Below are 21,878 nucleotides of genomic sequence, written 5' to 3' on the forward strand. Positions count from 1 at the left end.
GAGGTATACAAGAGTTGCGGGGCATAGGTATGTGAATAGTGAGAAACCTTTCCCTCAAAGCTCAAAGCAGCTGCACAAGTTGACTCTGTGGTTAAGAAGGCATACGGTGTATTGTCCTTCATCAATCGTGGATGTGAATTTAGGAGCCAAGAGGTAATGTTGCAGCTATATAGGACCCTGGTCAGACCCCACTTGGAGTACTGTGCTCAGTTCTGGTCGCCTCACTACAGGAAGGATGTGGAAGCCATAGACAGGGTGCAGAGGAGATTTACGAGGATGCTGCCTGGGATGCGGAGCATGCCTTATGAATGCAGATTGAGGGAACTCGGCCTTTTCTCCTTAGAGCGACAGAGGATGAGGGGGGACCTGATAGAGGTGTATAAGATGATGAGAGGTATTGATAGGGTAGATAGTCAGAGGCTTTTCCCCAGGGCTGAAATGGTGGCCACAAGAGGACACAGGTTTAAGGTGCTGGGGAGTAGGTACAGAGGAGATGTCAGGGGTAAGTTTTTTAACTCAGAGAGTGGTGAGTGCATGGAATGGGCTGCCGGCAACGGTGGTGGAGGCGGATGCGGTAGGGTCTTTTAAGAGACTTCTGGATAGTTACATGGAGCTGAGAAAAATAGAGGGTAAGCCTAGTAATTTCTAAGGTAGGGACATGTTCGGCACAGCTTTGTGGGCCGAAGGGCCTGAATTGTGCTGTAGGTTTTCTATGTTTCTGTAGCAGAGGTGCCTATGACCTGAAGGCACAGGTTTAAGGTAATGGGTAGGAGGGTTTGAGGGCACCTGAGGAAGAATTTTTTTCATAATGAGTGTGGTTGCAATCTGGAACGCACTGCCTCAGGGGTGGTGGAGTCAGAGACTCTCACAACATCTGAGAAGGAGACTAAGGGTTACAGGGAGAAGGCTGGAGAATGGGGTTAAAACAAAAACAGCCATGACTGAATGATGGCAGAGCAGACTCGATGGGCTGAATGGCCTAATTCTGCTCCTATGTCTTATGGTCTTAAATATTAAGTTGAGCAGGTTGAATCGCTGAGGTGTAGAAGGCAATGGGCTGAGTGCCGGTAAATGCGATTAGTATAGAAAGGCACTTGATAGTCGGCATGGGCATGGTGGGCCGAAGGGCCTGTCTCTGTGCTGTGTGACTCCACGACTCCATGTGGCGACTCATCACCACCTTCTCAGGAGCCGTTATGGATGGACAATTAAAGCTGGTCCTCCCAATGAGGCCCAGATCCTGAAAAGTGAAGACATAACAAAATGAAACTCCATCTCAGCCAGCACGATGCACACTGCCCGGAATACCTACAGCAGCCTCCATACCTGACATGTTCACATTGGGTTACTCGATGCCAGTCAATCCAGTTGCCGGAACACTGTTCAAACCTTCACATAAGATTAATAATCAATAGTGAAAAGAGCAGCAATGTGGCTTCATTTCACTGAGACATTGCCACTGGTCTTATCAATGCATGCACAGTGATGTCTGCGTGTGTTCCTGTGTGTTTGTGTACGTGTGTCTGTGTGTGATTTCTGTGTGTGTGATGTGTGTGCACATGTGATATGTATATTTTTGTGCATGTGTACAGTATATGTGATGTGTGTGTGCTTGTCTCTGGGTGTGCATTTGTGTGTGTGATATGGGTGCATGCGATGTGTGTGCGAATGTGCTCGCGCGCACATGTGTATGTTCATGCGTGTGTGAGTGAATTGGCGCGCATGTGTGAGTGAATGTGCTGACGTGTGCACGTGTGTGTGTGTGTGTGTGTGTGTGTGTGCGTGTGTGTTGTGAGAGAGAGAGAGAGAGAAAATATGTGAAAGCACATTTCACAACCTCAGGAGATCCCCAGGTACACCACAGCCAATAAACCTCAGGAGATCCCCAGGTACACCACAGCCAATGTAGCTCAGGAGATCCCCAGGTACACCACAGCCAATGAACCTCAGGAGATCCCCAGGTACACCACAGCCAATGAACCTCAGGAGATCCCCAGGTACACCACAGCCAATGTACCTCAGGGGATCCCCAGGTACACCACAGCCAATAAACCTCAGGAGATCCCCACGTACACCACAGCCAATGAACCTCAGGAGATACCCAGGTACACCACAGCCAATGAACCCCAGGAGATCCCCAGGTACACCACAGCCAATGAACCCCAGGAGATCCCCAGGTACACCACAGCCAATGAACCTCAGGAGATCCCCAGGTACACCACAGCCAATGAACTTCAGGAGATCCCCAGGTACACCACAGCCAATGTACCTCAGGAGATCCCCAGGTACACCACAGCCAATGTACCTCAGGAGATCCCCAGGTACATCACAGCCAATAAACCTCAGGAGATCCCCACATACACCACAGCCAATGAACCTCAGGAGATCCCCAGGTACACCACAGCCAATGAACCTCAGGAGATCCCCAGGTACACCACAGCCAATGAAATACATTTGAAGTGTCCTTCCTGATGCAATCTGTGTATGTCCCTCAGTGACTGCTGAGCTGTGGCTGACACTCCCAGTCCAGGACTGAGTACCAAGGCAGTACTGCTTCGCTGGATCTGGGAGTTCAGGTGGCACATTATTTGAAAGCCTGGCCTCTCAGTGATGTATCTTAAAGAAAGCCAGAGTTTTCTAATGCCTGCCCAATGTTTATCCCTTCATCATTCAACTCCAGTGAGATTGTCAGTGAGGGCATTAGTGGGGCCTTGTTCAGAACATCGAACAGCACAACACAAGTACCGGACCTTTGACCCACAATGTCTACACCGAGCAATGCTGAATTAAACTAAATCTCTTCTGTCTGCACACAATCCATATCCCTCCATTCCCTGCATATTCATGTGTCCATCTAAAAGTCTCTTAAACACCTCTATCGCACCTGCCTCCACCACCACCCCTGGCAGCCCGTTCCAGGCACCCACCACTCTCTGCATAAAAAACTTGTCTCGCACATCTCCCTTAAACTTTCCCCCTCTCACCTTAAATGCATGTCATCTGGTACTTGACATTTCTACCCTGGGAGAAAGATTCTGTCTATCCGCTCATAATTTTATAAATTTCTATCAGTGTCCCCTCAGCCTCCGATGCTCCAGAGGAAACAGCTCAAGTTTGTCCAACACTCCTTATAGCTCAAACCCTCTAATCCAGGCAGCATCCTGGTGAATCTCTTCTGCACCTTCTCCAAAGCCTCCACATCCTTCCTGTAATGGGGCGACCAGAATTGCACACAATACTCCAAGTCCGGATTAACCAAAGTTTAATACAGCTGCAACATGACTTCCTTCCCGTTATACTCAATGCAACCGAACATGAAGGCAAGTATGCCAGGTTGCTTGCTATATCTCCTATGCCACAGCCAAGAAAGCTCACCAGCACCTCTACTTCCTCAGGAGGCCAAAGAAATTCGGCATGTCCCCATCGACCCTCACCAATTTTTATCAATGCACCATAGAAAGAATCCTATCTCGATGCATTGCGGCTTGGTATGGCAACTGCTCTGCCCAGGACCGCAAGAAACTGCAGAGAGTAGTGGACACAGCCCAGCACATCATGGAAACCAGCCTCCCCTCTACGAACTCTGTCTACACTTCTCACTGCCTCGGTAAAGCAGCCAACATAATCAAAGACCCCACCCACCCCCGGACATTCTCCCTTCTCTCCCCTCCCATTGGGCAGAAGGTACAAAGGTCTGAAAGCATTTACCACCAGGCTCAAGGACAGCTTCTATCCCGCTGTTATAAAACTATTGAGCAGTGCCCAAGATGCTTGACCTCACAATCTACCTTGTTATGACCTTGCACCTTATTGTCTGCCTGCACTGCACTTCCTCTGTAACTGTAACACTTTATTCTGCATTCTGTTATTGTTTTCCCTTGTACTACCTCAATGCACTGTGTAATGAAATGATCAGTTTAGATAGTATGCAAAACAAAGTTTTTCACTGTACCTCAGTACATGTGACAATAATAAACCAATTTACCAATTTACCATTACAGCGGTGACTTGTTTCAGAAGTACTTCATTTGGTCTGGAAAAGTTTGTGATGCTCTGACATTGACAAAGATATTCAAGAAAGAGAAGTTCCTTTATTCTTTCTTCTGTATCACCAATAGCATCCACCCACTGAGAATGTCTTTTTTAAACTGGCAACACCTTTGGCATGGATTGTGCTGACTTTTCTTAGCTGTTCCAGTCTTTCAGCCATTTAAATGGACTTCTTTACATGAGATAAGATATTTATTTATTGGTCACATGTACATCGAAACACACAGTGAAATGTATCTTTTGCGTAGAGTGTTCTGGGGGCAGCCCGCAAGTGTCGCCACGCTTCCGGCGCCAACATAGCACGCCCACAACTTCCTAACCCGTACATCTTTGGAATGTGGGAGGAAACCGGAGCACCCGGAGGAAACCCATGCAGACACGGGGAGAAGGTACAGACTCCTTACAGACAGTGGCCGGAATTGAACCCGGGTCGCTGGCGCTGTAATAGTGTTACACTAACCACTGCACTACCGTGCCATGAAACACACATGGCAAAGATTCACAGACAGATTCAGGATGCTGAATCTGTCAGTTCTCTTCACTGGAGTGTTCCACACGGAGTCAATCTGTGCCAGTCCTCACGGAATCCAACAACAGAGCCCAGTCCTACTGTGATTCCACAGCAGTGAGGAATTGTCTCACGGATTCTGCGCCAGGCTAGGAAACCTTGGGCTAGTCAGCTAGGAAATAAAGAGGAAGGTAAGTTATTTACTCAAAGTTATTTTGCTTTAGCTTATAGTTTAGATTTCTTTGTGTAATTAATATAACTGCTATTTAATTTAGTTTTAACAGTTTTTAAATAGAGCCATATAGCACAAAAACTAGCACTTCAACTCAATGAGTCTGCACCATCAATCAAGAACTCATTGACACCCACCCCAACCTCCGGTGCTGTCTGTGTGGAGTTTGCACGTTCTCCCTGTGACCACGTGGGTTACCCTCCCGGGTGCTCCGCTCCCCTCCCACATCCCAAACACGTGCGGGTTGGTGGGTTAATTGGCCTCTATAAATTGCGCTAACGTGTTAGATAAGTGGCAGAACGTAGGGGGAGTTGACGGGAATGTGGAGCAAATCAAATGGGATCAGTGCAGGATTGGGGTATATTGGTGGTTGATGGTCAGTAGAGATCTGATGGGCCGAAGGGCCTGTTTCCATGCTGTCTATCTCCATGACACTGTGTAATGTTAACCCTGTTATTCTGTTGTTCCTACAAAGACACCAGTCCTGTCCCTTCTGATGTGGGATGTGTTCTTGTGGGGGTTTCATTACAGTACCTCCCTGGGCATTGGTTGCTATCGCCATTGTTGCCGTCTTACTGGTCCTCACCTGCTGCTTCTGCGTCTGCAAGAAATGCCTGCTGAAGAAGAAGAACAAGAAGAAGGGAAAGGAAAAGGGAGGAAAGAACGCCATGACCATGAAGGACGTAAAGGAGATGGGAAAGTCCGGCAAAGACCAGGTAATGTAGGAGAATTCCCGGGAGCTGTTGGTCTAAGAGATAGAGGGATATTTACCATGTGATGGTTAAACTGCACACATTGGCGTCTTTTTTACCATTTAATGAGAATCTTTGATTGCCTTTAATTAATGTCAGTGGTGAAACATTCAGCTATGAGATCATTCAACTTAAGATTCACTTGGTTAAACCCTGGGATGAGAGGATTGTCCGAACACAAGTGGCTAAAGAAGTTGGATGTGTCTTCTGTTAAGCTTATAAGAATGAGTGCGGATCTTACTGAAACATAAGATCCTAAAGGTTCTTGACAGGGTAGATGTCAAGACGTTTCCACAAGTGGGAGAACTTCGACCAAGAGGATATGGTTAAAATATAAAGGGGCAGCCATTTAAAACTGAGCGGCACAGGAATTTCTTCCTGCAGAGAGTGGTCAGTGTCTGGAATACTCTACCCCGGAGGTTGTGGAGGCTCGATCACTAGGGGGGTATTTAAAGACGGGGTTGATACATTTTTGAAAGATCAAGGGTTTGAGGGCTTAGGGGAACCGGGCAGAAAAGGAGGTGAGGCCTGGGGCAGATCAGCCAAGGTGGGGCAGGATTGAGGGGCCGAGTGGCCTACTTCTGCTGCTATTTTCTTGTGTCAGAAATTAAGGGCAGTACTGTGGGAGGGAGCGGTACTGAGGGAGGGTCGCACTGTGGGAGGGGTGTACTGAGGGAGGGTTGCACTGTGGGAGGGGCAGTGCTGAGGGAGTGCCTCGCCATGGGAGGGTAGTGCTGAGGGATGGTCACACTGTGGGAGGGGTGACAGTGAGGGAGCATCACACTGTGGGAGGGGTGACAGTGAGGGAGTGTCACACTGTGGGAGGGGTGGTACTGAGGGATTACTTAAAGCAAATTGTTCATTATCATTCATGGTTTGTGGGAGCCTGCTGTACGCAGATTGCCTGCCTCGATTTCTGTGTTACAACATTAACTGTTTGTCAAAAAGTACTTCAATAGCTGTAAAACTCTTCAGAAAATCACAAAGATGTGGAAAACTAAATAAATATAACTCTTTCTTTAGTAGTTCAATGTTTAGCTGCATTTTTCATCCAATTAATTTGGAGAAATTGGAGCAAAAATGTATCAAAAAGGAAATGTCTCAAAAGAAACCTTGGCTTACTTGTAACTAACTTATTAAGCTTCCTTAATGAAATAAATCAGATAACAGTCCAATGAAAATGAATATAGGAAATATTTATTTGGTGACAGTGCTAAATTGTCCTCTTCAGCCAGCCATGTAGCAGTCCCCACATAGTCTAGTCATGCACATTCTCTGAGGACACTGCAGGCTCACAGAGGAGATTTACCAGGATGCTGCCTGGATTGGAGAGCATGTCTTATGAGGATAGGTTGAGTGAGCTAGGGCTTTTCTCTTTGGAGAGGAGGAGGATGAGAGGTGACTTGATAGAGGTGTACAAGATAATAAGAGGCATAGATTGAGTGGACAGTCAGAGACTTTTTCCCAAGGCGACAATGGCTAACATGAGGGGGCATAATTTTGAGGTGATTGGAGGAAGATATAAGGGGGATGTCAAGGGTAAGTTGTTTTACACAGAAAGTAGTGGGTGCGTGGAACACACTGCCTGCAGAGGTTGTGGGGGCAGATACATTAGGGACATTAGAAAGCCACATGAATGATAGAGAAATGGAGGACTATGTGGAAGGGAAGGGTCAGATAGATCTTAGAGCAGGATAAAATGTCGGCACAACATTGTGGGCTGAAGGGCCTGTACTGTGCTGTAATGCTCTATGTAGGCTCACAAGGTCCAGGTCTGCTGATTTTGCTCAGTAACACTCCCGTGAAGTGAGTTGAAAAAAGGATTTACATTTCTTTAGCCCCGATGTCATCCCTTTCAAGATGTCCCAAAGCCCTTTACAGCCATTGGAGGTCTCCTGAAGAGCAGTTGCTATTGTAATGTTGGAAGCATGGCTGCTGCTCTGTGCACAGCGAGATCCCAGGTGAAAATGGCAGCATAATCTGCTTCCTGTTAACAGCGTTGGCTGAGAGACCAATTATACTGGGGAGAACTGCCCTGCTTTTCCTCAGCATAATGCCATGGGTTCTTTTAACCCAACCTGGGAGAGCCTGATTTTAACATCTCACCCGGAAGGTGGCACCTGGCATGGTGGCTCTCCCTCAGTACTGCACTGAAATCTCAGCCAAGATGTTGTGCTCAGTTCTTTGAAAAGGGTGCAGAGGCGGTTTACCAGGAGGCTGCCTGAAGTAGTGGGTACGAACTAAAAGGAGAGGTTTGGCAAACTTGGGTTGTTTTCTCTGGAGCGGCAGAGGCTAAGGGGAGACCTGATGGAGGTTTATAAGATTATGACAGTCAGAATCTTTCTCCCAGGGTAGAACTGTCAAGTATTGGATGGCATGCATTTAAAGTGAGAGTGGGAAAATTTAAAGGAGATGTGAGGGGCAAGTTTTTTTACAACTATCACTCTCTGTGGTAGTTGCCTGGAACGGGCCACTGGGGTGAGTGATGGAAGCAGATGAGATTGTGGGTTTAAGAGGCTGTTAGGCACGAATGTGCAGGGAATGGAGGGACGTGGATCACGTGCAGGCAGAAGAGATTTAGTTTAATCTGGCATTGTGTTCAGCGCAGACATTGTGGGCTGAAAGGCCTGTTCCTGTCACTTTCTGGCTTGTAGAAGAGAGTGCTACTTACAACTGACTCTACAAAATCTTGGGAAACTTTACAGTGTTAAAGGTGTTATAAAATGCAGGTTGTTTTTGTTGCTTCTTTGTGTCTATGACAACACATGTTAGTGGATTTCTATGTATAAATGGGCAGTCGTGCATTCCCAAAAATGTCTAAAGATGCAGTTGTGGCCACAGTTGTGTGTACACTTGTGTGTCTGTGTGGCTATGGATGAGTGTGTGCGTGCCTCTGCCTGTGCGCACTCTGCGTACCAAGCAGTTGTGGTTCCTCCATGTTAGGGCAAGCGTTGAACCAAGGATGCACATTGAATGAATTAAACGCTGAATCCTTCACCTTCAACAAGGACACTCTCCTAGCAACACCAGCTCAATCCCTCATCACTATTTCCAGATTGTTTCCAGCTGAGTCAAGAGAAATTCTTCATCCATCTTGATGACCCACACAACAAACTGAGTAAATTATGAATAACATCTGTGGGACTATTTTATGTGATATGAATTATTATGGAAAATACATCTGAAAGAACATAGAACATAGAGCATTACAGCACAGTACAGGCCCTTCGGCCCACAATGTTGTGCTGACATTTTATCTTGCTCTAAGATCTATCTAACCCTTCCCTCCTGCATAGCCCTCCATTTCTCTATCATTCATGTGGCTATCTAGAGTCTCTTAAATCTCCCTAATATATCTGCCCCCACAACCTCTGCTGGCAGTGCGTTCCATGCACCCACCACTCTCTGTGTAAAAAACTTACCCCTGACATCCCCCTTATACCTTCCTCCAATCACCTTAAAATTATGCCCCCTCGTGTTAGCCATTGTCGTCCTGGAAAAAAGTCTCTGACTGTCCACTCGATCTATGCCTCTTATCATCTTGTACACCTCTATCAAGTCTCCTCTCATCCTCCTTCTCTTCAAAGAGAAAAGCCCGAGCTCACTCAACCTATCCTCATAAGACATGCTCTCCAATACAGACAACATCATGGTAAGTCTCTTCTGCACTCTATCTAAAGCTTCCACATCCTTCCTATAATGAGGCGACCGGAACTGAACACAATACTCCAAGAGTATTGTGTTCCTCTTTATCCAGAGTTCTATAGAGCTGCAACATTACCTTGCGGCTTTTGAACTCAATCCCCCGACTAATGAAGGCCAACACTCCATACACCTTCTTAACAACCCTATCGACCTGCGTGACAACCTTGAGGGATCTATGGACGTGGACCCCAAGATCCCTCTGTTCCTCCACACTGCTAAGAGTCCTGCCATTAACCTTGTATTCTGCTTTCAAATTTGATCTCCTGAAGTGTATCACTTCACACTTATCCAGTCATGTGGTATCTGATTGATTGGGTCTTTTGGAACAGACGCACTGTAAGTGATTTGTGACCAACAGCATCCATGTCCCCACAACATCTCACAGTAATATGTGACCCTAGTAAATAATCCATGAGCAAAATGTAATTAAAGTGGAAGAAATAAATATTTCACAGGTGGTACAACTGCTGTCAAGAGAGAGAGAATTTGAGGTTAACCCTAACCCTATCATATCAGTTAAAGCACCAAGAGACCACTCAGCCCATTATTGCTAGTTCCTGGTGGAGGAATCCTGCTCTGTAACTCATTCGGTGCCTCTCCAATCTCCTTCTGAAGGCCTTGATTCTCTCTGTTTCAATGCCCACCACAGGCACTGAGTTCCATCACTCTGCTGTAAGATACCCAACAGGCCATTTAACAGATACCTTGGAGACTGTTTTGAATGAACAAGCAAAACAAATCATGAGTCACCTCCTCCACCCCTCCAATCTTCTGAGGCTTCTGCAGTCCATCAATTTTGGATTGTTCTGCAAACCCATTTTTTTAATTGCTCTGCCCTTGATGTTTGAGCCCCCAAGCTCTGGAATTCTCTCTCTCAGCCTCACCACCACTTGTAAAACCCATCTCTTCAACGGAGCATTTAGCCACTGTTCTGATGTCTCCTTACTTGTAATGGTGACACATTATCTGCTGATGGCACCGACATGAAGCTCTTTGGAACTTGCTCCTTAGTTAGTGACAGATCTCTGGGACTTTTGATTTCCCAGGAATTGAGAGAAGTCGCCTCACGTGTGATGCCCATCCTACATGTGTGACCCCCTTAAAGAGGAAAAGAATCATGGCAATATTCCAGAACCTGTAATGGAGATCCCATTAACTGAACAGCCCTTCCCTTTCAATCCCTTTACCTCTTATCTTTGCCTCATTTTTTTTATTCGTTCAAGGGATGTTGGCTTCAGAGGCTGAGCCAGCATTTAGAATCATAGAGTAAAACACCACATCCACCACATCAACAGGCTCTTCAGCCCGACTCCTCCATGCTGACCAAGGTGCCCATCTAAGCTAGTCCCATTTGCCTATGTTTACCCGTATCCCTCTAAACCTTTCCTAGCCATGTGCTTGTCCAACTGTCTTTCAAATGTTGTTACTGTACCGGCCTCAGCCACTTCCTCTGGTAGCTTGTTCCATATACCCACCACCCTCTGCGTGAAGATGTTGCCCCTCGGGTCACTTTCAAATCTTTCCCCTCTCGCCTTAAACCTTTGCCTTCTCATTTTTGATTCCCTTTCCCTGGAAAAAGACTGTGTGCGTTCACCCCATCCCTGCCCCTCATGATGTTATACACCTCTATAAGGTCACCCCTCAGTCTCCTACACTCCAGGGAATAAAGTCCTAGCCTGCCCAACCTCTCCCTGTAATGCAGTCCCTCAAGTCCTGGCAACATTCTAGCAAATCCTCTTTGCACCTTTTCCAACTTAATGACATCTTTCCTACAACAGGGGTGACCAAAACTGTACACATTTGCCCCATCCCCAATTGCCCTTGAGAAGGTGTTGGTGAGCTGCCTTTTTGAACCGTTGCAGTCCTTGAAGTGTGGGTATGCAGTCAGGAATTGATCCAGCAACTTGTAATATAAGTAGACACAAAACAGGCCACTCATTTTAGTGAACTATCAGCATTCAATCCCATGGAAACAATGAGTGAGTTAAACCTCACCCCCTGTTCTATCTCCTTGATCATCCACTTCCCCTCACCCCAATCCAAATCAGGGTGTAGCAATCCAAACACATAACTGTCCGCTGCACCCATGCCTTTACCACTGTGTCTGTTCTATCTCACACAACATCCCTGGCTGCCCGACCTGTTGACTATTTCCAGGGTTCCCTATTTTAATTTTAGAATTTCAGCATCTGCAGAATTTTGCTTTTCATGTTCCTGGCGGAGTAGAATATCCGCACAGGGTGGTGTTATGCAAATAAAAAAACAAAGATGCTAGAAATGCTCAGCGGGTCAGGCAGCATCTGTGGAGGGAGAAACAGTCAATGTTTCAATTTTCATCTGAAGCAGAGTGTAACAAAAGATTGCCCTGAAATGTTGACTCATTTTTCCCCTCCACAGGCGCTGCCTAACCTGCTGAGTGTTTCCAGCATTTTAATTTCAGATTTCCAGCATCAGCGTTGAAGTCAAGTTCCGATAATCCAACATCTGGTTGTTCAGAAATCCTGAATGGTCTGGAATCGGGGCCCACTCGCTCGTTCAGAGTGTGAGCCCTAGGTCCTGAGGGGAGGTGGGCTGCATGGTTGGTTTTGGGCTTGGGGTCCACAATGCTAAGGGTCAGGAATATGGGTAGGTTATTTGAAGGAGTGGGGGTCCTCACTGTTGTATATATCCCACTCCCTTTAAACGTGGTGGGTTCACTGGAAAATTTATTATATCACTGCAACATGTAAAAAATATGTGTATTGGAGTATTAGTAGGAATAACATCCAATAGTCTGGAAAATCTGCTCATTTGTCTTCACCAATGTGCTAAGGGTGCCGGATTATCGGAATTTTACTGTATTTTGATTTTTAAGGAATCACACGTCTGAGCCCCCTGCACAGTGCTGTGTAATTGCAGCTTCTCAGAGGCAATGCAGTTACTGGCCAGTTGCTTCTGATTTCAAGACGTGTTTGAGGCCAGTAATGCTGAAGTTTTCGACCTACCGTTGGAAGCTGAAGGTATCGGAAGACGTCATGCTGATAACCTGGACCGAAGCAGAGGGAGAAGCTTACACTGACGGGTTCATAGAAACGCCTGACTTTATTCGACGCTCCCTTTCAAGAGTACAAAAATATTTCTTGTCGAAGATGGTGAAAGATTCCCAGCACCTTCCCCTTCACCAACCTGGGTGTCAAGGGTGAAATTGTATTTTCCAAGTAACTTTACAGAACCTTTGAAGCTGCTAATAAAAAATGAACCAAGTCTAGCTGTGCAAGAGTGGTGATATCGTCAGACCAGGACCACTGTCTCAATAGAACTCTTATGGCCACAAATGATTGTCGAGATAATCATACTTTAACTTATAATAAGTAAATTGTGGTATTTCATCATGTCTTGGTTACAAATATCTCTGAAAATCTCAATGTAGTTGGAGAAGAATGTATGATAGCTTTGGAGAGTTGTATAATGTTTGCCAGATTTCTCCCTTTACTTTGTGTGTGGTTGTTATAATTTGTATTTCTTCCTTCTATACCCTTCTTCATCTGTGTTGTATCTCATGACTATATCTGGACTGTCCATTGGGGTAGGTTTCTCTTGTTGTTTGGATGCTTAGACTTCTCTGTCTTGCGCCCCTGATTCTTGCTTCCTTCAGTAAGATAGCTTAGTCCTCTTGCACACTTTTGAGCTGAACCAACTTTGATTTGAAGAATAATGGTCCTTTTACTCAAATTCACTGTCAATTCTGGAGCAAAAAATGATGCAATGTGAAACCCTGTCCAAAACTGATTTGCTAGAAACTTCTAATCCTCCTATTGTACACTTAAGCACATTTCAGCCAAGAATCCCTAACCGAGAATCCTTTTACTTTCTTTACGATACTAACGTTCACAGAATCACAGAAATTAATAACACAGGAGGCTATTTTTCTTGAGCCAGTTGGAAAAGATAATTCCAGCTTTCCAACACCAAAGCCACATGGGTTGGTAGGTGAATTGGCACTGTAAATTCCCCCAAGTCTGTAGGTGGTGATGGAATCCTGAGGGACTTGATGGGAGTGTGGGGAGAATAAAATGGGATTTGGTGTAAATGCGTGGTTGATGGTCAGCACGGATTCAGTGGGCCGAAGGGCCTGTTTCCGTACTGCATGAATCCATGACCAGGTCTATAGCCCACAGGTCAGTTCTCTTCAAATGCTGTTTGTATATGAGAAGCATCTCTACCTGTCCCATCCCCTCGGGCAGTGAGCTCCAGACCCTCGTACCCCCACCAGGTGAAAAATGTCCTCGTTTCCTCTCTAACCCTTCTACCCATTACTTTAAATCCATTCTCCTTGGCTCAGAGAAACAGATCCTTCCTATTTACTTTATCTAGGCCCTTCCTAATTTTATGTGCCCCAATCTCTACCCCAGGAAAGCAATCCCAGCCTGTCCAATTTTTACTTAGAGCTAAAATCTTCCTGAACTGGCAGCATCTTCATGACCTTCAACTCTGAAGTTGCTCTCTGCTCTGTATTGGGGGCTGGATATCCAATTTTTGTACATTTGACCTCATAGAAAACTATTGGAATAAGTTTTAAGACAATAAGACCCTAAGATATAGGAGCAGAATTAGGCCATTCGGCCCATCGAGTCTGCTCTGCCATTCAATCATGGCTGATTGTTATTTTCTCAACCCCCATTCACCCGCCTTCTCCCCATAACCCTTAACCCCCCTTACCATCGCAGAACCTATCAATCTCTGCCTTAAATGGCACCCAATGACTTGGCCTCCACAGCCTTCTGTGGCAACGAATTCCACAGATTCACCGCCCTCTGGCTGAAGAAATTCCTCCTCATCTCAGTTTTAAAGGGACGTCCCTTTATTCTGAGGCTGTGCCCTCAGATTCTAGAATTTCCTACTAATGGAAACATCCTCTTCATGTCCAGGCCTTTCAGTATCCAGTAGGTTTCAATGAGATCCCCCCTCATCCTTCTGAACTCCATCGAGTACAGACCCAGAGACATCAAACACTCTCATATGTTAAGCTTTTCACTCCTGGGATCATTCTTATGAACCTCCTCTGGACCCTCTCCAGGGCCAGCACATCTTTCCTTAGATATGGGGTCCAAAATTGCTCACAGTTAAGTCCAAGGTTCTGAGGTTTTCCTGTTAAATTAATGTTTCATTACTCAGCCACAGATGTCAACCATGGCTTTGTGACAGCATGCTTGCCTCTGTGTCCTTTTCTCCTAGGGAACAGTGCCCTGGCATCTTTTACATCCATTTGACAGAGGAGACAGGACCTTGGTTTAACACCCCATCCATAAGATGGATGGTCTATCACACTCCAAGGCTAGATCTGAGATGGTCCAAATGGAAGATCATACACACTGTCCCTCTAATCTAACCACGGGCAAAATTGCAATATAAAATGTGCTCCATGTTACTGTACAATCACATTCAAGACACAGTAGATGAGTGAAATTCATCTGTTATCTGAAAATCTCAAGTTGGTTTCAAGCCAAGAACTATAAGCTAGAATAATGTTTAGGATCAATCCATGCTTTGTTTAGGAATAAATTAATGGCATGTTCCTACTCCATAAGTACAAATAAAAAGCCCAATATGGAAACAAAAGCTCAGATGAAACCTGTCTGGCCCACAATTTTGGATAGGGGGATAATAGACATTAAAGTTGAACAGCTATAATGTTATTTATCCTTACTGCATGCAATGCCGAATTCAGTCTTGAAATATTGATATGGTCTTGCCTGTTTGGAGCATGTCATAGTTACAAATTCATCTCAAGATATCATCACTGGTTCTACATTTACCGACTAGCTTTAGGTCAAGTTTGCAAATGGAAAGTATTTGCCTGTGGGATTGTGGACTTGACATCAACTCATGGCTGATTCAAAAACATCTCCGTTGCGGCATTATAAGGAAGCCATGCTTTGTGCTAGTGTTAATGTAGGCTAAGTCCTCATTGGCTGCTTGTAGTGGTTTTTGGTCAAGTCAGAAATTAACTGCCCAGCTGTAAATCAGCACTAAAGGGAACAAGCAATGAACTACGGTGTGTCTTTCCCACACACAGGCTTTGAAGGATGAAGATGATGATGCGGAGACAGGACTAACGGCGGATGGGAAGGAAGAGGAGAAAGAAGAGGAGAAACTGGGCAAGCTCCAGTTTTCGTTGGATTATGACTTTCAGAACAACCAGGTACAGTCAACTTCTTCTCGGACACATAATCCAAAACTTAACATTGTCTCTACAGGCAGTCCCTGGGTTACGACAAGATTCTGTTCTGTTCCGTTTCCACCCCTTCCCACAGGCTCTCTCCCCTCTATCTTTCAGTCTAAATGAAGGGTCTCGACCCGAAACATCGACTGTCCATTTCCCTCCACGGATGCTGCCCGACCCGCTGGGTTCCTCCAGCATCTTGTGTGTTGTCCCGTTCCTGAGGACTGTTTGTAACCCAGAAGTGTGTATGGGGGAGGGGGTCACGGTAACAGCCGCGCCGGGGGAGCGAGCTGGCGTGGGGACAGCGGCCGCCAGCCGGCCTCATTGACTCACTGAGTCTGCTCAATGCCCCCGGCTCTGCTCGGTCGTTGGGGCTCGGGGGGAGGTGGGGAGAGAAGACTCAGGGAAATGCCCATTCTCTCCCGGCAGAAGATACCTGCAGCCCCACAGCAGCCAGCAAATCCATCCCATCCACCTCCCAAAGGCTCATTCGTGTGTACGAGCTGTGTATAAGTCGGGGATTAGTAACCTGCGGAGGACCTGTCTCTGTCAAGTTGGATAATGCAGTGAGCAAACTGTAGAGAAAGATTCTATGCCCAGGTGCAAGCATTAGGTTTGGTTTAGGTCACCCAGGATCATGAGGGTAAAGTTTGTTTAATTGCAGGGAGAGCTGCCATAAGACTGTGCCAATCCAATCACTGTGCTGTCTTCATCTCTGTGGATAATCCACAATCAAACGATTCCTGGAACAACAAACAATCTGCTGGAGGAACTCAGCAGGTCAAGCAGCATCTGTCAAGCAGAGGAAAGGAATTGTGGACATTTTGGGTCAAAGCCCTGCATCAGGACTGTTTCGATCTGAAGCACCGACAAGTCCTCTCCCCCCACAGATGCTGCTCGACCCGCTGAGGTCCTCCAGCAGATTGTGTGTTGCTCCAGATTCCGGCATCTGCGGTCTCTGGTGTCTCCAAAGTCTTCCTGCTTTGCTGCAGAAAGGGGATGGAGACCCAACACAAAGCAACCGGGCTGAAATCCTGGCTTCAGAACACAGGCCTGACCAGACCCCATTGTAACCGTGAGTCGCAGTACACGTTGGGGGTCCAACCTTTTCCAGTTCACCAGGAAAGTGAAAATAAAAGCAAAAGAATGCTGGAGATGCTCAGCAGACCAGGCAGTGTACGGAGAGAGAGAAACAGTCAAATTTTCAGCTCCGTGACCCCTCATTGAGATTAAGGCCCAGTGCTTTGTTTAGGATGTCCACAAGATGGGAATGGTTTGGATGCACGCTTTCTTCCCTGTGGAAGCCATGGACTAAGTGACCGAGTTGGTGGAGTCTCACGGTCAGTATCCTTGCCAGTGGCCAGGGGATTGTGCTTCTGCTTTTAATTTTGGATTTTCAACATCTGCAGTTTATTGCTCTACAGTGAGCAAGTGGAGTTGGCGGCAGGTAAACTGGAGGATAGGAGAGGAGAGGGGGGAGCCTCAGAATGACTCAATTAGATTTCTTTATTAGTCACATGTACGTCAAAGCACACAGTGAAGTGCACCTTTTGCGTAGAGTGTTCTGGGGGCAGCCCGCAAGTGTCGCCACGCTTCCGGCGCCAACATAGCATGCCCACAACTTCCTAACCCGTACGTCTTTGGAATGTGGGAGGAAACCGGAGCACCTGGAGGAGTCCCCTCTTCCTGAATTCCATGAAATTTGACAGACCTAAAATACTTGTGCCTTATTCCTGAGCAGGCCAAAGCAACAAGCACTGTAATGAACCCCAAAACTGGGCCCTCAAAACCCAGAAATAATAGAGGTGGCAAAACACTAAAGTGCTTCCCAATCTGTGGAATTCTCTACCAGAGAAGGTTGTGGGGAGGCAACTCGCGAAATACATTTAAGAAGGAGGTTGATAGGTTTCTTGGGACCAGGGACACCAAGGTATATGGGGGGAAAGTGGGAATATATTATTGAGATAAAAGATCGATTGTTCAAATGGTAAGATGGGCTCAAGAGGTTCTTCTGTCCTTATTTTCTATGTCTTTGATGTTAATCTAAGAAGAAAATTTCAGGCAGGTCTAAAAGGAAACAGAGCCCTGATCATCGGTCAATATAGATCAGTTGAAGTTGGAACCATTCAATATTTCAAGTCAATGCCTCGGACCTTTAAGGTTTTGCTGATTATTTCTGTTCCAGTAAATGCAATATTTGATGTCAAACCTCAGGTTGGAGAGTTGTAAAGGTCATGGAGTCACACAGCAGGTTCTTGATTTGCACCAACCATCAAGCACTCATTTACACCAATCCTACACTGATCCCATGTTATTCTCCCCACATTCCCATCCACTCCTCCCCCAGATTCTACCCCTCACCCACACACTAGTGGCAATTTAAAACAGCCAATTAACCTACCAACCTGCACATCTTTGGGATGTGGGAGGAACCCGGAGCACCCGGGGGAAACCTACGCGGTCACAGGGAGAACGTGCAAACTCCACACAGAGCGGATGAGTCTCAAATAAGGGGTCATGGTCTCAGGATAAGCGGTCAGCTATTCCACCTCGAGAAGAAGAGGGGCATCGATAGGTGAATGCGCACAGTCTGTATCCCAGGGTTGGGGAATCAAGAACCAGAGGGCATGGGTTTAAGGTGAGAGGGGAGAGGTTCAATAGGAACCTGAGGGGCAACTTTTTCATCCAGAGGGTGGTCTGTATATGGAACGAGCTGCCAGAGGAAGTGGTTGAGGCAGGTACATTAACAGCGTTTAAAAGACACTTGGACAGGTACATGGATTGGAAAGATTTAGAAGGATATGGTCCAAACGTGGGCAAATGGGACTAGCTTAGATGGGAATGTTGGTCGGAAATGGATCAGTTGGGCCAAAGGGCCTGTTTCCACACTGTATGACTCTATGACTCAAAGAATAGAATTTCCTTTTCTCGGAGGCTTGTCAATCTGTAGAGTTCTTGAGCCCAGAAAGCTGGGGAGACTCTATTTTTGAAAATATTCAAACCAAAGGGATGGATTGTTGGGAACCAGGGGTACAACGACTACAAGGACAAAAGTAGAGTTGAGTATGGATGTTGGAGCAGGCTCATGGGACAGTTTTTCCTCTTCTAACCTTCCTCTAGAAGTGTTATTGCAGGAATTCACACTTGAAGCAACTCAGGTATTTGCTGCTAAATTTCCCCTAATGAAGATAGATGTTCTTCATTGACTTGTCGCTCCACTGTGAAGACATCCATTAATGGAAGTTTTTACAGCACACTCCAGGAATCATCTCTCTCTTGAAGTGCATTACAAACTTTCACCAATACTTAACAAGTAGGTAGTAGCAAATTTTTTCCCCACAGTAGAGGTGCCTAAGACCAAATAGCATAGTCTAAAGTGAGAAGTATTGGTAATGGTATTGATTTATTATTGTCACATGTACCAAGATACAATGAAAAGCTTTTGATTTGCGTGCCAGCCAGACAGCTCATGCCGTACACAGGATTAGAAGGGATCTGAGGAAGAATTTTTTAACCTGGAAGGTATTGGAATTTGCCTCGGGGGGAGGTGGAGGCAGAGACTCTCACAACACTTAATAAGTATCTGGACGAGCACTTGAATCAACGAGGTACTGTGGTCTAAGGACCAAGTTCTATAGCATTAGTGTAGATGGGTACAATGGTCAGCAAAGATGAGTTGGGCCGAAAGGCCTGTTTTGTGCTGTATGATACTGTGACTCTAAATGGGTTTGAAGGAATTGCTTGAAGGCTTTTTGCTTCACGGTTACATCAAAGAAGGCATTTGTGACTCTCCCAAAAAGTTTGCTCCAAAATTTTAAGTTGGAAAGCCTCCTTTAAGTTCTACACTGAATGTACAGTGACTGAGCTCAAGTTGGTAGAACTGTGGGAAATACATCAACAGAACCAAGCTAATTTTCACAGAATGTTTTATTTTACTTTTCAAGCATAGGAATGTTGGTCTTTGATTAAATCTGCATTTTTCCAAATGTCTACAAATTGGATTTCACCAAATTTTGATGTGGTCACTGGGTGCTGCATTTAGCCCTAGGGCACACTTTGGGGGCCCACAAAAGAATTGCTAAATTGTTGAAGTTTACTCTTAACAACCTACTGGGGTATTTCCTGACCAACTGCCACTCAGTAAAACATGGCCCCGGTGATCCCCATCAGTAGCTGTGTTAGTGCTGCTTGGGATCATGGGAAGTGTGTCAGAGCCATGAAGTACACTTGCCATGGCTGTGACATTAACTATACATAAAACTGCCATGAGAGAAGGAAAGATGCTGAGTGAGAGCACATGTCCTCACTATCGAGGCACACCCCTAACCCCTGCATCCCCACTCTGCACAATCCCACGCCCAGGTCGATAAGGTTGTTAAGAAGGCGTATGGTGTGTTGACCTTCATTAGTTGGGGTATTGAGTTCAAGAGCTGCGAGGTAACGTTGCAGCTCTGTAGAACTCTGGTTAGACAACATTTGGAGTATTGGGTTCAGTTCTGGTCGCCTCATTATAGGAAGGATGTGGAAGCTTTAGAAAGGGTGCAGAGGAGATTTACCAGGATGCTGCCTGGATTGGAGAGCATGACTTATGAAGATAGGTGGAGTGAGCTAGGGCTTTTCTCTTTGGAGAGAAGGAGGATGAGAGGTGACTTGATAGGGGTGCGCAAGATGATAAGAGGAATAGATCGAGTGGAGAGTCAGAGACTTTTTCCCGGGGCAATAATGGCTAACACGATGGGGCATAATTTTAAGATGATTGGAGGAAGGTGTAAGGGGGATGTCAGAGGCAAGTTTTTCACACAGAGAGTGGTGGGTGCATGGAACGCACTGCCGGCAGAGGTTGTGGGGACAGATACATTAGGAACATTTAGGAGACTCTTAGATTGGCCCATGAATGATAGAGAAATGGAGGGCTATGTGGGAGGGAAGGGTTAGATAGATCTTAGAGCAGGATAAAATGTTGGCACAATATCATGGGCCAAAGAGCTGTAGTGTTCCATGTTCTACATTCTATCTCATTCTAAGTGGCCCCAATCTAGCCTGAGCAGATAAGGACCATCCTTGCAGTGTAAGGGCACTCAGACACACAAAATCAATCCACCCAATAGGCATTATGAGGGAACAAAGCATCAACATCAAACTGGGTCACTTTGACTCACCTTTGTTTGGCGACTTTGGACGCAGTTTGCTCCTTGTTTTACAGTGAGTGAAAAACACATGTAGTAGGTTACACATTTCTCACCACTTTCAATTGCTAACGGAGAGACATCATCACATGCAAAAAGGAAGCAGACAAAGTGACACCTGTGTTGAGGTGAATCATGCCAGGGTCTAGTTGTCTGGAAATGTTTGCAATCCTGTTAAATTACACACAAAGCAATTGTTATATGCATGAAAAACAGGCATAAGTGGAACCTTTCTTTGAGGCACAAACATCAATTGAAAATAAAGCCTCGATGAGTTACACAGCTGTCACAACATCAATTAGCCTCAATTTTAGTTCAGCAATAACTATGATGACAAATATGTTTCAGTTAGCCTTCATCAGTCCAGTTTATTCCAGATCTAATTTGTTTCCCAGTATTCCGCACCCACAGTTGGATCAGTGCTGGGGACTGGAAGGATGCTTATTTGAAAATTGGCATGACCAAAGTGGTCAAAAAGGTCAAACATCTGTCAACGCCCTCTCATTTACTTATTGCGTAAAGGAAAGGATTTATACATGTTTGTGCTCTCGGCAATGCGGCAGGTAGTGCTGATGCCTCAGAGCCTCAGCGACCCAGGTTCAATTGTGACCTCCCTGTGACCATGTGGGTTTCTTCCAGTTGGTCCATCTCCTCCCACGTCCCACAGATGTGTGGGTCCCAGCCATTCTCTTCTCCCCCCCTCCCATCAGGCAGAAAGTACAAGAGCTTGAGACCATGTATCACCAGACTCAAGGACAGCTCCTATTCCACTGTTATAACAAACCTCTTAAAATGGCCTTGCACCTTATTGTCTACCTGCAACGCACTTCCCTGTAGCTGTGACACTTTACTCTGTATCCTGTTATTGTTTTTACCCTGTACTACCTCAATGCACTGTGTAGTGAATTGACCTGTACGATCGGTGTGCAAGACAAGTTTTTCACTGTACCTTGGTACAAGTAACAATAATAAACCAATTCCAATACCAGTACACTAAAGATGAACTCTTGACCTCACAATCTACCTCGTCATGCCCCTTGCACCTTATTTGTCTGCCTGCGCTGCACTTTCTCTGTAACTGTAACACTTTATTCTGCATTCTGTTATTGTTTTCCCTTGTACTACCTCAACGTACTGATGTTTGGAATGATCTGTCTGGATATTGGTATTGGTATTGGTTTATTATTGTCACTTGTACCAAGGTACAGTGAAAAATTTGTCTTGCATACCGATCGTACAAGTC

The 21,878-nt window shown here is 45.7% G+C and overlaps 1 protein-coding gene across 2 annotated transcripts in view; it reads left to right on the plus strand.

Annotated features, from left to right (window-relative positions):
- syt1a (synaptotagmin Ia) overlaps positions 1 to 21,878 on the plus strand; it is a 481,231-nt gene that overhangs the window by 430,173 nt on the left and 29,180 nt on the right. Inside the window, exons 4-5 of one of the 2 annotated variants that reach the window (XM_052030629.1) lie at positions 5,322 to 5,506; positions 15,312 to 15,428. In XM_052030629.1, coding sequence (XP_051886589.1) covers positions 5,322 to 5,506; positions 15,312 to 15,428 — 302 coding nt within the window. Of the gene's footprint in view, positions 1 to 5,321; positions 5,507 to 15,302; positions 15,429 to 21,878 lie in introns of both variants that reach the window. The other variant, XM_052030628.1, reaches the window with a different exon arrangement.

Source organism: Pristis pectinata, chromosome 15, assembly GCF_009764475.1.
Source record: "Pristis pectinata isolate sPriPec2 chromosome 15, sPriPec2.1.pri, whole genome shotgun sequence".
NCBI lineage: Eukaryota > Metazoa > Chordata > Chondrichthyes > Rhinopristiformes > Pristidae > Pristis > Pristis pectinata.